The 12,949-nt window shown below is 39.1% G+C and overlaps 1 protein-coding gene across 4 annotated transcripts in view; it reads right to left on the reverse strand.

Moving 5' to 3' along the window:
• Positions 1-2,808: 2,808 nt before the first annotated feature.
• LOC110959383 (actin-binding LIM protein 3-like) overlaps positions 2,809-12,949 on the reverse strand; it is a 58,543-nt gene continuing 48,402 nt past the window's right edge. For 3 of the 4 annotated variants that reach the window (XR_007937112.1, XR_007937114.1, XR_007937113.1), the window contains 5 exons: positions 9,782-9,811; positions 6,357-6,415; positions 5,777-5,846; positions 4,825-5,586; positions 4,238-4,362 (listed from right to left, as the gene is read on the reverse strand). Coding sequence is in view for 1 of the 4 variants with exons in the window: in XM_022206232.2 (XP_022061924.1) it covers positions 4,249-4,362; positions 4,825-4,905; positions 5,579-5,586; positions 5,777-5,846; positions 6,357-6,415; positions 9,782-9,811 (362 nt within the window). In the remaining 3 variants the exon portion in view is untranslated. Of the gene's footprint in view, positions 4,363-4,824; positions 5,587-5,776; positions 5,847-6,356; positions 6,416-9,781; positions 9,812-12,949 lie in introns of all 4 variants that reach the window. The other variant, XM_022206232.2, reaches the window with a different exon arrangement.

Genomic DNA, 12,949 nt, shown 5'->3' on the forward strand with positions numbered 1-12,949 from the left:
CAAGCCACAATAGTGCCACTTGAGAAGGTGTAATGCCAAAGAGATCATAAAAATTACTGTTAAAGTAGCTACATTTTGCAACTTTTCTAAAATGAAGTATATACAAAGAATTATCACAGTGACCAGAAATGTGTTTGGAGAAGAGTGGGTTAAGCATTTAATCTCAAGAAAACCAAACTTACCATCAAGCATGGTGGTGGACGTATTGTTTTATGGAGCTGTTTTGCTGCTGGTGAAACTGATGCTGTACACAAAGTAAACAGAAAACTGAAGAATGAAGATTACAATGACCCTCAAACACTCATCAAACGTGGTAAAGAAATGGCGAAATCAGGCCAGACTGATTATAGACCTGTCAGTCCCGACTTAAACCTCATCAATTAACTCTGGATACTGGTGAAGAAACAAGTCTGCCGATAGGTTTGAAAACAACATCGTTTCTGTCAAGAGGAGTGGACAAAGATGGCTAACAAAAGCACTTACTTGCATTAAATATGGCTAGATGACATTTGACAAATATTAGAATTTGTATGTGTATTTATATTTTTGGCCCATCAGATTTTGTCATATTTTTAGAAAATCTATAAGTCTATAAAAGAATCAAAATGCATTACTGATTTCTGTGCGGAATCAATGGAAAATCAAGACTGCCATGACATACATGATCTTTACAAGTACATGGAAGCTTCTGTTCATGATTGTATATGTTATCAAACATTCATGTAGCAATTAAAGTCTGAGCAACATCACAAATTGAGAATATAATTAATTTCATACATAAGTAACAAGTTTGTAATGCTTATACGTTTAGTTTTATCATACCAAGCTGTAACTAGATGATTTAGGGGAATTAACTTGAAATTAACAAAACTTTTGTATTAACATTAGAGGTACCAGAAAAAATAGTTATTGCCACTAAATTCCAGTTTCAAGTCTCACATTCACTATTTCATGTAGCCTCCCTTTACACTTAGCACATCTTGAGCTCTCTTGGGCAGACCGTCTTGAAGCTTTTCAAGTGGTTACATCTTCTATTTTAAACTTCCTTTAGCACTTCCCAGAGATCTTCAGATTTATTTTTTCTCTGAACTCTATGGAGTTCAGTCCATCACTGTCAGTGTTTTCTCAACTGCTTTCCTTCCCCTTCAAGCACGATTTCACTGCATTATTGGTGTGCCTGGAATCCCTGTCATGCTGAGAAGTAAACCTGTTTTCAATCTGACACTTCCCAGAAAGAGTAGCATCACAAATCAAAATGTGTCTGTGCTTTTCAGCATTTATGATTCCATCAATTCGGACAATATCCTTGACAGCATTGGCAGAAATTCAGCCACAAACCACAAGTGACCCTTCAATATCCACTATGAAGGCTCCAACCACTCTTTCTTGTACCTCTGTCCAACTTGTCTTGTCACATATTGTTGACAATTGACCTAGAACATTTTGAAACTGGATCGATCGCTCCACAGCACTCTTTTTCATTGATCCTGACTGCAGCCTCTGTAAGCTTTTGTGTATTTCAGTCTTTTAGCCCAGTTCCTCTTCTGAAAAAGTGATTTCCACAGTGGCCATTTCTGATCAAACATCTCTGGACTGTAAAATATCAACTTGGCATCCAGACGAAGCTGCCAGATGCTGAGTAAGTTCTTTGCCAGAATTCGTCAGGTGTCTTAAAAAGAACTCTTATCATACACTAAAAGTTTTCTTGGCCTTCCATTCCTTTTTTGTCCTACAAGTCTCTAGTTTTTTGAATTTCTTCAGAACAGATTGAATAGATCTTGAGTGTCCAGTTTGTTTGTTGATTTCTCTTGAAGTGTGGCCTTGTTGATGCAAAATTAGGATTTTATGAATGACAAATAGTATAGCCTTTGTTGTTTTGGATAGAAAGATGTAACTGGGACTTGGTCATACATGTTAAATACGTTAAACCATAGCTTCTGTGCTGGGATAGGTTGTCTACTGATTGCAAAGTTGGTAGTTTGATTCCCTCCATGTGTTGTGCAAGACACTGAGGATAATGGCAGAAATGTGTCTGTAATGCACCACACTGAAAAACATGGATGAAAACCTGACTTTTGAATCATACAAACCCAACATAAAGTATCTCAAACTATTAATTTCAAACTTTTGACATGACTTCAAAGAAACCTGGCAATACACCAGAAGATTAGTGCAGTAAATCTGATGTTTTCCCAAAAGAGTTCAAGACATATTAAGTGCAACAGATGGTCACACTAAAAAAACTCTACTTTAGTCTGTAAAAAACTGCTTATTCTGAACTTTGAGTTTTCAGTACTCATTTATTTATGCTTTTACTCTTTGCGAAGGTTACATGCTTTCACTTCATTTTATATATTTTTTTTACCTATAATGTGTTTTTCCACTAGAATGAACTGCTGATGTTTCAAGTACAGCACTGTGATGAATGTACCAGTCTGTATAAAGTTAATGCAGTGAATACCAAGGGCAAGATGAAGAACAGGGCAGGATTCAGAAAAATATAGATCCCCCCAAAAAGTTTGTTTCATTTTGACTCTTTCTGCTGAATCTTTATGATTTGTTTTCAAACGAGTTACTGAATTAATCATTGGATTAACTGCCCTCTAGACATACAACAAAACGAATAGTGGCCACAGTTTGTGAGGAAGACAGAACTTAATTTTAAGGAATCATAATCCATCAACGTTATTGACTGCTGACCATAACACCCTTAAATGAAAACTTACAGACTTGAAACAAATCACCCTGTTCACCATCTAACTTTCACACGTGCATTCAAAATTCAGGAAAATAATAACAGCAACAATAGCAAATCATCGAATCGTTTATTCAGAAGCCGGAGTGACAGAAATGGGGCTAAAAATGATAAATGGGACCTCCGATAAATCAAAAAATAAGTTAGTTTGTAGTTCCGTAAACACTGAATGTGGTAAACGTGATTAATTGTTGCAAACTGTAAACACACACACATACAATACCAACAAACACACTCTGCATGGTTTCAGTCGCTGTAAAAACAGCACATTATCCCACCTTTTACACTCAGTTAAAACACTCCTGCACATGAGCAAACTCAACTTGTTTATTTCACCTTCTAAATCCATTTCAGCTTAGACGATATGTCTTACCTGTTTATCAGAAACATAGATCTGTTTTCATTTTCCTGTTGCGACCCGTCGCACATTCCTCCTCTTCTTGCCATTTCCCTTTTTTTTTTACATAATAATCCTTCCCTTTATTCAGATCCCTTCTAAATATTCACTCATAAAAACCCTCCTATTAGTCATTTGCTGTAATTACACACACACAGATTAACTGCGCAAACATGATTCAGTCTGGTGGCTTAATTGTAATCCAGCAGCTGACATTCAGTGATGTTTCTGGAGTGCAGCTGCAAATCTGAATAGACCAAAAGTTTGATTTCTTTAAATAAAATAAGTGGAGCACAGTTATCATGTTTTAAAGTGTGCAGTGCTATTCATTCCCACTTCTAAACTTATGTACAGCTCTGAGCTTTGAGCCAGTTCATTCACATCACATCATAGTTCAAAACACGCGTCAGTGAACTGTACAGTCTGCTCATGTCGTAGAAAAGAAGTATTAACACTGATATGGCTTCAGAAAAAACTGACATCGAAATCAAACACACGGTTTGAAAAAAAAAAAGCGAGAGAAAACTTTGGGTCGTCAGTGTTTGCACGTTATATCATGCTCAGTAACCCTACTGATAAGGATCACACAGTGCATCTTCACTTGTCCTGTCAGATTATGGGTGGCTGAGGGCAGTGTCTGTCTGACTGCGTAACGTCTGCTGTCCTCCAACCAGATTTGCTTCACAAACCATCTTCCTCACTGTAAGTGTGGCAGACCATCCATTTGGTTCAAAGTATTTCAGCAGAGCAAAGACCATATTTCTCATGTTAACACACTGCCATCTGCTGGTACGGAGTTATCGTCCCAGTGCAGCTCTCTGCTCTCCCTCCAGTCTTCTTCCACTCATTCACTTTCCCCCCAGTTTGGCCCATTTGGCTGACTTCCTCCATATTGCTTAAGTAGTCCTACAGCGGCCAAGAAGAGGCAGCCAACAGTTCTTTTCTTTCTGCCACCTCAAGGGAAGAAAAACATTTATTTTGTTCAGTTCTCAGGACTCCACTGAGACACACACTCGAGCTGGGGTCAGTAAACCCTTATTGGAAGCTACACTGTTAGTGGTGAATCTGCACTCGGTCAGACGGCTCTGCTGATTTCTCAGAAAAGTCTGACCTGTTTCTTCAGTTCATTCTTCTTCCACTGAGCAAGGCGGTCAAAGGAGGACATGGACATGCCGAAGACTCTGTAAAACTCTTCTGGTGAGAGGTGACGCTGTGGTGAGGAGGAAAGAGGAAAAGAGAATGTCAGAAACTGAGGCAATTAAGAACACTGCAGGGATGTTATAGGCATACACCAGCAAGAAAAACAAAGAAAACATGACCGTGTCTGTTGTCACTTTTTCCACGATACAAGCAAATCAGCAGACATAACACAGATGCTACAAACACTGAGAACAACAATTCGGTTGCTCAGGAAGTTCATTCATCACTACAGTTCACAGGAAGTTATTTTAAGAGCTATCAGACATTAAATTTGCAGTAAAGATTCCCAATGCTCAGAGAGAGATTCTGCACAGCGTTGAAGGAAATTGAAAAAAATTGCATCTTTAAGGGGTCACAAGTGGAACATCAGCCTTTAAGACTTGTTCTTTTCTTGTTTGTTTTTGTTTTGATGTCTCAATGTGTTCCTTAAAAGTAGTGGTGACTCAGAAGATTCTGTCGTGTGGCAGTTTACCTCAAGTCTGGCTCGGTCCACATCACTGGGGAGACGCTTCTGCCCTCTGACCGACACCATCAGGGCTTCATATGGGTAGATCTGATGGAGCGAGAGGAAAATACTACTAACTCCTATCTATCTGTGACTTAATATTTACATTTACAGTTGACATTTTTATAAGCCTTTTCCAACATAATGCACCACGGAGGCTTTAGCCAACATGTCAATAAATCGTGTTTCAATACACTGTTAAAAATACAGGTAATGTGGTATAGATTTGCATGAATCAGCACTTGGCATGTAGATTATTTTTAAAAGTGTTGTCTCCCTCTAGTGGCAAAATGTAGAAACTGTGAAAAAAAATATTTATAAAAAAAGGAAAAAGTGTCTGTTTCAAGACTACACAGAGGAAAAGATAAAGAAAAATCTGGCTCCACTGTTGACAAACATCTGTGGAGAAAGATCTGTCAATGCAAGATGAAGAAAAATCTCATTTGGGTGTTGATATGGCTGTCGTTTTCTTCTTTTTCTCTGAAGAGAGGAAGGGTTTGAAATAAAAAAAATCCGAGTTTCTACTATAAAGCGGTGCTTGTTTGTAAAGTGTTCGTTTGTTTCACTTCGCTGTCGATAAAATGAGTCAGTCAGCTGTACAAAGTGGGTGTTGCTGAAGGAGATGGATTCAGTAACACATCATTCTTATCTATCTTCATTGATCCAGACCTTTCACTCTTGGCTCAGCAACACTTCTCTAGCTCTGTCATCTGCATCTTACCTTGTATTCTGAAAGAAAAAGAGAAAAGAAAAATATCCTGATGTTATGAAGTGTTTAGCTGTATGACACACATTCACTGACACCCCATTTCATTAATACATACAGTAAACTGAATTACATGCATCAAGAGAGGAGGTAAATCAAGAGAAAACTAGAAGACGTGAAGATATGCAGATTTAAGCTGTGCAATAGGCTTACCTCTGATCTGCCAATTAACTGCATTGCTGCTATCATACTGGTAATAATCTGCACTCGCGCTGCCTGGCTGCTGGAACATAACAAGAGCAGGTCAGGAAAACATGGTAGGAAAAGATGTATTTAATCTTTATATAGCAAAATAGACAGACATGTTAAATCAGTGAAGTATTCTGTCGAATTTATCACACTGCTATAATGGAAGTATCTTGTCGCTTGTCTTGCTCGGCCTCAGGAAGCAAACTGATACAAATGAGTTTCAGGTTCAATAGCAAATGAAGGACTCTGCCATATATTCCAGTTAAGCGAATAGCTGTCTTATTCTCTCTGCAACTGTCTCTATTGTGTTCCCATCACTTCAGAGGGCATTAAACTGTCTTATATTAATTTCCTGGGAACCTATCGTAACCCTAAACATTACTCACCAACCTTAACCTAAACTCACCACAAGCTTATGCCAAGTCTTCACCTTAAAATGAAATCATTTACATAATGGAGACTTCCTTTCTGTCTGAATTCAAGTCCCCACAACATGAGTTATACAAGCATAGACACACACTCACTAGAACTCATGGTTGCTTACCCTGTTTAGTCCATTTCTCCCGTAGCCTGGCAACGAGGCCGATTTGGCAATGTACGAGTCTGGAAGAACAAACATAAGCGCACAACCATAAACAAACACAAGAACTATGCAAACTACTACACACACACACACTCACACTATGAACAGGAATGCAGCATTTCTATTGTTTTTGGTGCCTATTGTTGTTTTTATTTAAGAGAAAAGCATGCTCTAGAATCCTGCATATTTTTGAATATTGTTACATGCAGGGCAACATGTGACACAAACTCCAAATAAAATTCTGCATAGAATTAAAAGTCACTCCGTGGCTGTTGATTTAAACCCAAAAAAGTCTTCTTTGTGTATCACAGTTAGGTATTTAGAAATTTTTTTCCCATAAAAAATGCAACTCTTCAATATGCAGATTAACCGACACCCTCCAGTCACTGCAGCTCGAGCACACCAGCTCACCTGTGACTCTGCTCTAACGCAGTAAAACTAGTCCATGCTACATAATGGCAAGCTGTAATTCAGCAATGCATGCAAAAAAAACTAGAAACCAACTCTGAACAATAATGATATGAAAAGTCCCACTTTGTAAGCAGAAAGTAATATGTCTGAATCCATGTTTTTTTTTCTTTTCCGAACACTGCATATTGTGCTCATTATTTGTGTTCCAGCACATAAAAAAACAACAAACAGACATGTTAGCAAGGTAAAAACTGCTAATTCTGTTCTACCACTAGAGGAGCAAAAGGTTCGTATGAACTTAAACCTTAGCTTAGTTGTCCAAGTGTTAAATTATTCAAGACAGTAAGAAAATTTGAAACACGTGCCAATACACAAGTATGCTTTTATTTTCATTGTTTTATTTGCTGTCATGGTCCTATAGTTTTGGTTTGGTTTAGTTACTGTATTATTACCTCCGCCAGGAGGTTATGTAATCACCGGAGTTTGTTTGTCTGTCTGTCCGTCTGTGTGTGTGTGTGTGTGTGTGTGTGTCTGTCTGTCTGTCTGTTAACAGCATAACTCAAAAAGTCATGGACGGATTTTCACCAAATTTTTAGAGGATGTCCGGAAGAGCACGAGTAAGAATCGATTAGATTTTGGAGGTGATCCGAATCACCGTCTGGATCCAGGAATTTTTGAAGGTCGAAGGACAATTGAGAAATGGCTATCTGGTGGCCAGGCGGCCGCAAGGCCACCGGCGGCCGCCAGGTATGCACTCTCCGAGTGCTTTTCTAGTTTGAAATTGTGCTCCCTTGTGTATTGCTTGAGTTTTTACCTCCTCCCTGCTTCTTTTTCCCTCCTTTCTTGATTGCCCTCATTAGTTTCACCGGTGTCATGTCTCCCTAATTAGCTCTCAGGGTTTAGTCTTGTCTTTCTCTCTGTCTTTGTCAGTTCATCCTGTTTGCCCACCTCATGTTGACCTGCCCGATTCTACTCGTCAGTTTTTGGTTTGTGCTTTCAGTTTTTTGCACTCGTTGCTTCCCTTCTGTACTTTCACCCTATGTTTGCCTGCCTGTCTGCTTTACTCATGTTCCTCATGCTCCTTTGTTTTTGCTTGGGTTAGGTTGTTGGATTTTTTGGATTTAGTGTTTATGTTATGGACTTTTAGTTTGGATTTTTCCAGGACCTTCTGCCATCTTCTGCTTGCCTCTGGTGGCCCTTTAAGTTTTCTTTTGTTACTTTGTAAGACCTGCTTCTGGTGTCAGCATTTGGGTCTTCCAACACCCATCCTGACATATCCAATAAAAACTTGTTAGCTATTTTTTAGTTATTGATCGTAATTATTTTAGAGAAACCAGCCCAGCCCTGATTAGCTTCACAACGGCTCACTGTCTTCCTCTCTCGTTGTTTAAAGATTTTACAAAAAGGCCTCTCATCCATCTCTGTCCTCCGGTCCATAAGAACATCACACTGAGGAAACAATTTCCATCCTTTACAAGAACTCAAAGCAGCAGCATTTCCATCACATATTGTGCCTGCTGTTTGAATCTCAAGGCAACCACTAGCTTCTGAATACCTGCCTGAAGGACGCCTGTGTAGAAACACGGCTTCAATCACACATAGATCAGAAAAATCATACAGAGTGTGGAGGAAGCTCACCTGTGGATCGGAATAACTTTAAATCAATTTTGATTTCAGTTCTTTAGACGTCTGGGATCAAGTAACACCTAATGCTACTTTCAGAAACATGAAACATTTGCACCTCAACCTGTTAGGATTATGAAAGACAGATTTTTGTGCTTTCCCCCAAACAGCTTTATATTTTAATATGAATGCCTTATATGTTTTCACCTTTTTTATTTCTCATAACCAATGGCAACCACCAGCATCCTCCTGCAGGCCTGTTTGTTGTATGCACTGTGTCGACTGAAGCAGCAGAGGGCAGCACAGTCACAAGGATCCTCTGAAGTCATTCTGCTGTCTGTCTGCCCACTTTCACTGCCCTCCTCTTCACTATCTTTGTTTCTTGGCTTCATCATTGATTCTTCCTCAGTCATTTACTCTTGCCTCCTGTTTTTCTCCCTCCTTCTCCGTTTTCTCGCTCTTTTCTTTCCTCTTTCAGCCTCTCACTCTTGTTCTCTCTGGCGTCAAGGGGAATTAAATTACACAGCGATGTCAAAGAGCCGGGGCGAAACACCATGATGCAGCAGAATATTGGCTGGGAAGAAGAGCTACTGTACATCTCCATGAGATGTTAAACTATAATGAGTTTGTCTCCTACTGTCTGTCTCAACAAGAAATGAGATACAGTCTCACAGAACAGTAACAGTGTGTAGTTGTTTCATCAAAGTGGGCCCAGATGCCACACAGTGTGAAAACTACCACCCTAAGCAGCTCATTCAGCACTATTTTTGTTGTACAAGTGCTGCCCGATAATAACTTCTGTTATTTGAATCCTCAGAGGAACGGTTTTGGTGCAACTTACACATAAATATAATTTTATTTGCACAAGAATGTAATTGGAGGACAAATCTGGAGGCTACGTTGGGATGTTGGTGAGCAAAAATCCACACAACAGCAATGAAGGAGGCAGCAAAGTAGAGAGAATAGCTCAGGAGGACCACTGCATTGATTTTAAGGCAAGTGTGGAAAATGTGATCACATAAAATTCTGTTTTTACAGTCAAAAATTTGTGTGTATCAACTGGTTATAAAACAGATGGCTGAGGGCTTCAGGTAAGTGACCCTGAATCTGTGCTGCCTCTTTAAAAAAGCTGGTAAATACAGGCCTATGCTACAGCACCATTCATCTTCCCACCTGAAACCCAAAACATAGAGGTGTTTGTGTCACTGTGAGTTGATAATCTCCCGCTTAAAGCTCTGCTGCTGTCACAGCAGAACCAACAGGATGGAGGAGATAACGGGGAAGCCGGCTAGCTGTGTCGTCGCCCCCGTGGGATGAACACGAGGATCAAAACACATCGATGAACCACTCACCGCTGTCTGCGCTGTAGACGGACCTGGGAGCTGAGGACAGAGAGATAGAGGGGAGGGGGCACAGGATAGTGTTTCAGTTTCACACCCTGGAAACACAAACTCTTTTAGAGGTCATCTATTTTGAGTCCCATCATATATGTCAAGAAATCTGGCTTCATGAGAACTTTATGGCATGGAATTGATTGAACAAAAATAGCATAGAAAGGATAAAAAAATAAAATAAAATACGACTTATCTCTAATAAATGGATATATCTACCATTCACAAAAAAACTTGGGAACAAATCCCACAAAGATTTATAGAATCTAATCAGAGGACAAGTCCATAGCATTATATAGCACACCAGGATGAGATTCATTTCCATTCATATCCATTAAAAACCACAACTAAAGTATTTAAAAGCTGTTTGTTTATTAACATTCAAACTATAATGCTGATTAAAAATAAAACATACAAGTCTATAAAGAGTGACTACAATCATCTGATATCATAAAAATAACTTCATAAAGTTTGAGACAACTAATTCCGTGAGACACAATTACAACAAATATAGTTAGTTTGTTTCTTCGCAAGCATCTGCCATAAGTTTTTCTTTCTTTTTTCTTTTACAGTAGCTCTACTCATAACTTTCAAATATCATTTGATCTCCTGGTCTGAACCCCTTTTGTGTGTAGAATCATGCATACTGGTGTCAGCGCCTGCAGGCTATAAACACAAGCAGTATCAGAGACTGTTAAGTGGGGGTCAATAAATCTACCTCACAGTAAAACTTTTCAGTGGAGGGGAAATTAAAAAAAAAAAAAAGCCAGCTGTTCTGGAACATCCATAAAACATCAGCTGTGCGATGATGTGTCCCTAACAGCATCAACATGCAGGCATAAGCAGCATCAAGACCTACACATCGTATAAAATATGAAGCACCGAGGAGCAGCCATGCAGCATCAGGGTTTATACTCGGCCACTCATGTTAAAAATGTATATGTTTATGGCAGCCGCTGCACTTTGTAATTTCAATGAACTGCACTGCATCTAGACATTCCTGTGGTTATTTTCCTCAAGCACAGAAGCATTATACTGTAGGGGGCTGGAATCTGTAAATAACAAAAGAAATGGATCCTTAATTTGTTGCTATATTCTACATATTTACATATTTTAATATTTTAGTATGATAATGAGGTAACAGGATATACGAGCAGCTCTGCCATGCTTTACTGTGAGCCTAATGCTAATATCAGCATGGAAAGCTGAGCACAATGACAATGCTAATAGGTTTGAAGGTTGCTCACTTTAGCTTAGCATGCTAGCATTTTTTTCCCCTGTAAAGCACTTTGTGTTCAATCCATTTGTATGTAAAGTGCTCTACAGTATAAAGTCTGATTGATTGTAAATGCACAACAAATGTAACGATGAACAAAACTTTCCACAACAGTAATTTAAACTGAAGCCATTTTCTAAAATCACAATTGTCAATGCAGACATCAGTAGCATTTAGCAGCTATATGACTATTATGAATGTAAAGTCAGTGAAAAAAATCACTGCGATCTGGTAACTGTCCTGAGTCAGAGGGGGTGATCTTATGTGAATAAAGACCAGTTTATCATTAAACTTGCTCATGTACCGGCTTAAGGAAATATGAATAATGACGCAGCAAACAGCAGTCAGTAACTTTGAAGCTTTAAACTGATTTGAATCTACAAAGTTATTTGTGATTTCTACCCTGGTTTTCAACTTCTTAGTGATGACGTAAAGCTCTGGGCAAATTAAAATTATGGCCCGATGACTTGAAATCCTCCAAGGCATCCCTGAAGGAAGATATAAATGCATTTCCAAAATGTCGCGGAAAATTATTCACTGCTTGTTAAGACATCTTACTAAAAGCCAAAAACTAAATCTCATAGTGGCACTGGAGGAAAGTCACAAGATCATCGAAGTCAGGAAGATTCATTTAAAATTTCACGGTCATCCCTGCAACAGCAGCAGAGATTTTTCAGTCTTGGACAAAGTTATTAACAAACGCACTGACAGATAACTCACTGACTGGACCAAATCAAATCAGCTAAGTGAAATCTCCAAGTGTCCATTATTTTGTTGGAGTTTGTGTCGCTTCTGTGGCATAATTCTCATCCCATTTTGAAATTGAACATGTAAGCGCACACCTGTCAGGACTTTTCTAATCAGTATAATAACATCAGACACCATGAACCCACAGCGATTACACTGCGCTGAATACAAGCATTATCCCCACATCTCTCATCCTGACCTCCCTGTGCACAGACCTCATTTCACTCTCTCTCCTCCAGTCTGTGACTCTGATTTACCTGTAGGCTTCATGTTGTACATCTTCCCCAAGCAGCTCTGAATTGCGTTAGCCTCTAATTCCCTCCCTCTCCTTCATATCTAATTCACTTTCTATCGTGTTCGCTCTCTTTGTGTCTCCTCTGCTACAACACCCCGTTTCTTTTATTCCCATTTGACCTCCACCTAAACACACTCTCTTTTCTCTCTCCATCTCTGTCTCGGCCTTACATGCGCTGAATGCAATGAGGGATGGGATAAATAGAAGAGTTAATACAGAAGTGGGAAACTCCTCCCAATGAGGCTTGGTCAGCATCAGGACGAGACCCACACATTCCTCCTGCTATAAAGGTGAGTGTATTCATTTCCTAACAGTTAACCTTTAGTCATTACAGTTTAATCACATTAGCCAAAAAACTCATCCTTATTTCAGCTTTGAACTGACAGTCTCAACTCTAACATAATCTTGAAGGACTGTAACGATAATCTTAAGTTTATATTTCAGGACAAATGCCCTGTAGACAACGGGCATTAATCAGCTGAAAGTGCAAGTGGAAATGTACCTAGAACGCATTAAGAATGCATTAATATTCAATCACTCAGACCCCATTCAAAGATGGCTGAGTCGTATATGGCCTACCTACTGTTACCCTCCTACCAAGGCAAAATGCAGCAATACATTATACGTGGAGTCCCACAATTGGTTGGGTGTTTGTGGCTATTATTAGCAAAATTTGCAAAAGGTTTCAATGAAAATTAAGCACTTTAAAGTGAGTGCTTGTGTAGTCTATGTTTTCCTATGTTTTAAATCATTGCTCCGCTTTTCATATGTACAATAATAACCTTTCAAAGCTGGACTTGCAATTAAAAAG

The sequence above is a fragment of the Acanthochromis polyacanthus genome, chromosome 17, assembly GCF_021347895.1.
Source record: "Acanthochromis polyacanthus isolate Apoly-LR-REF ecotype Palm Island chromosome 17, KAUST_Apoly_ChrSc, whole genome shotgun sequence".
NCBI classification, from domain to species: domain Eukaryota; kingdom Metazoa; phylum Chordata; class Actinopteri; family Pomacentridae; genus Acanthochromis; species Acanthochromis polyacanthus.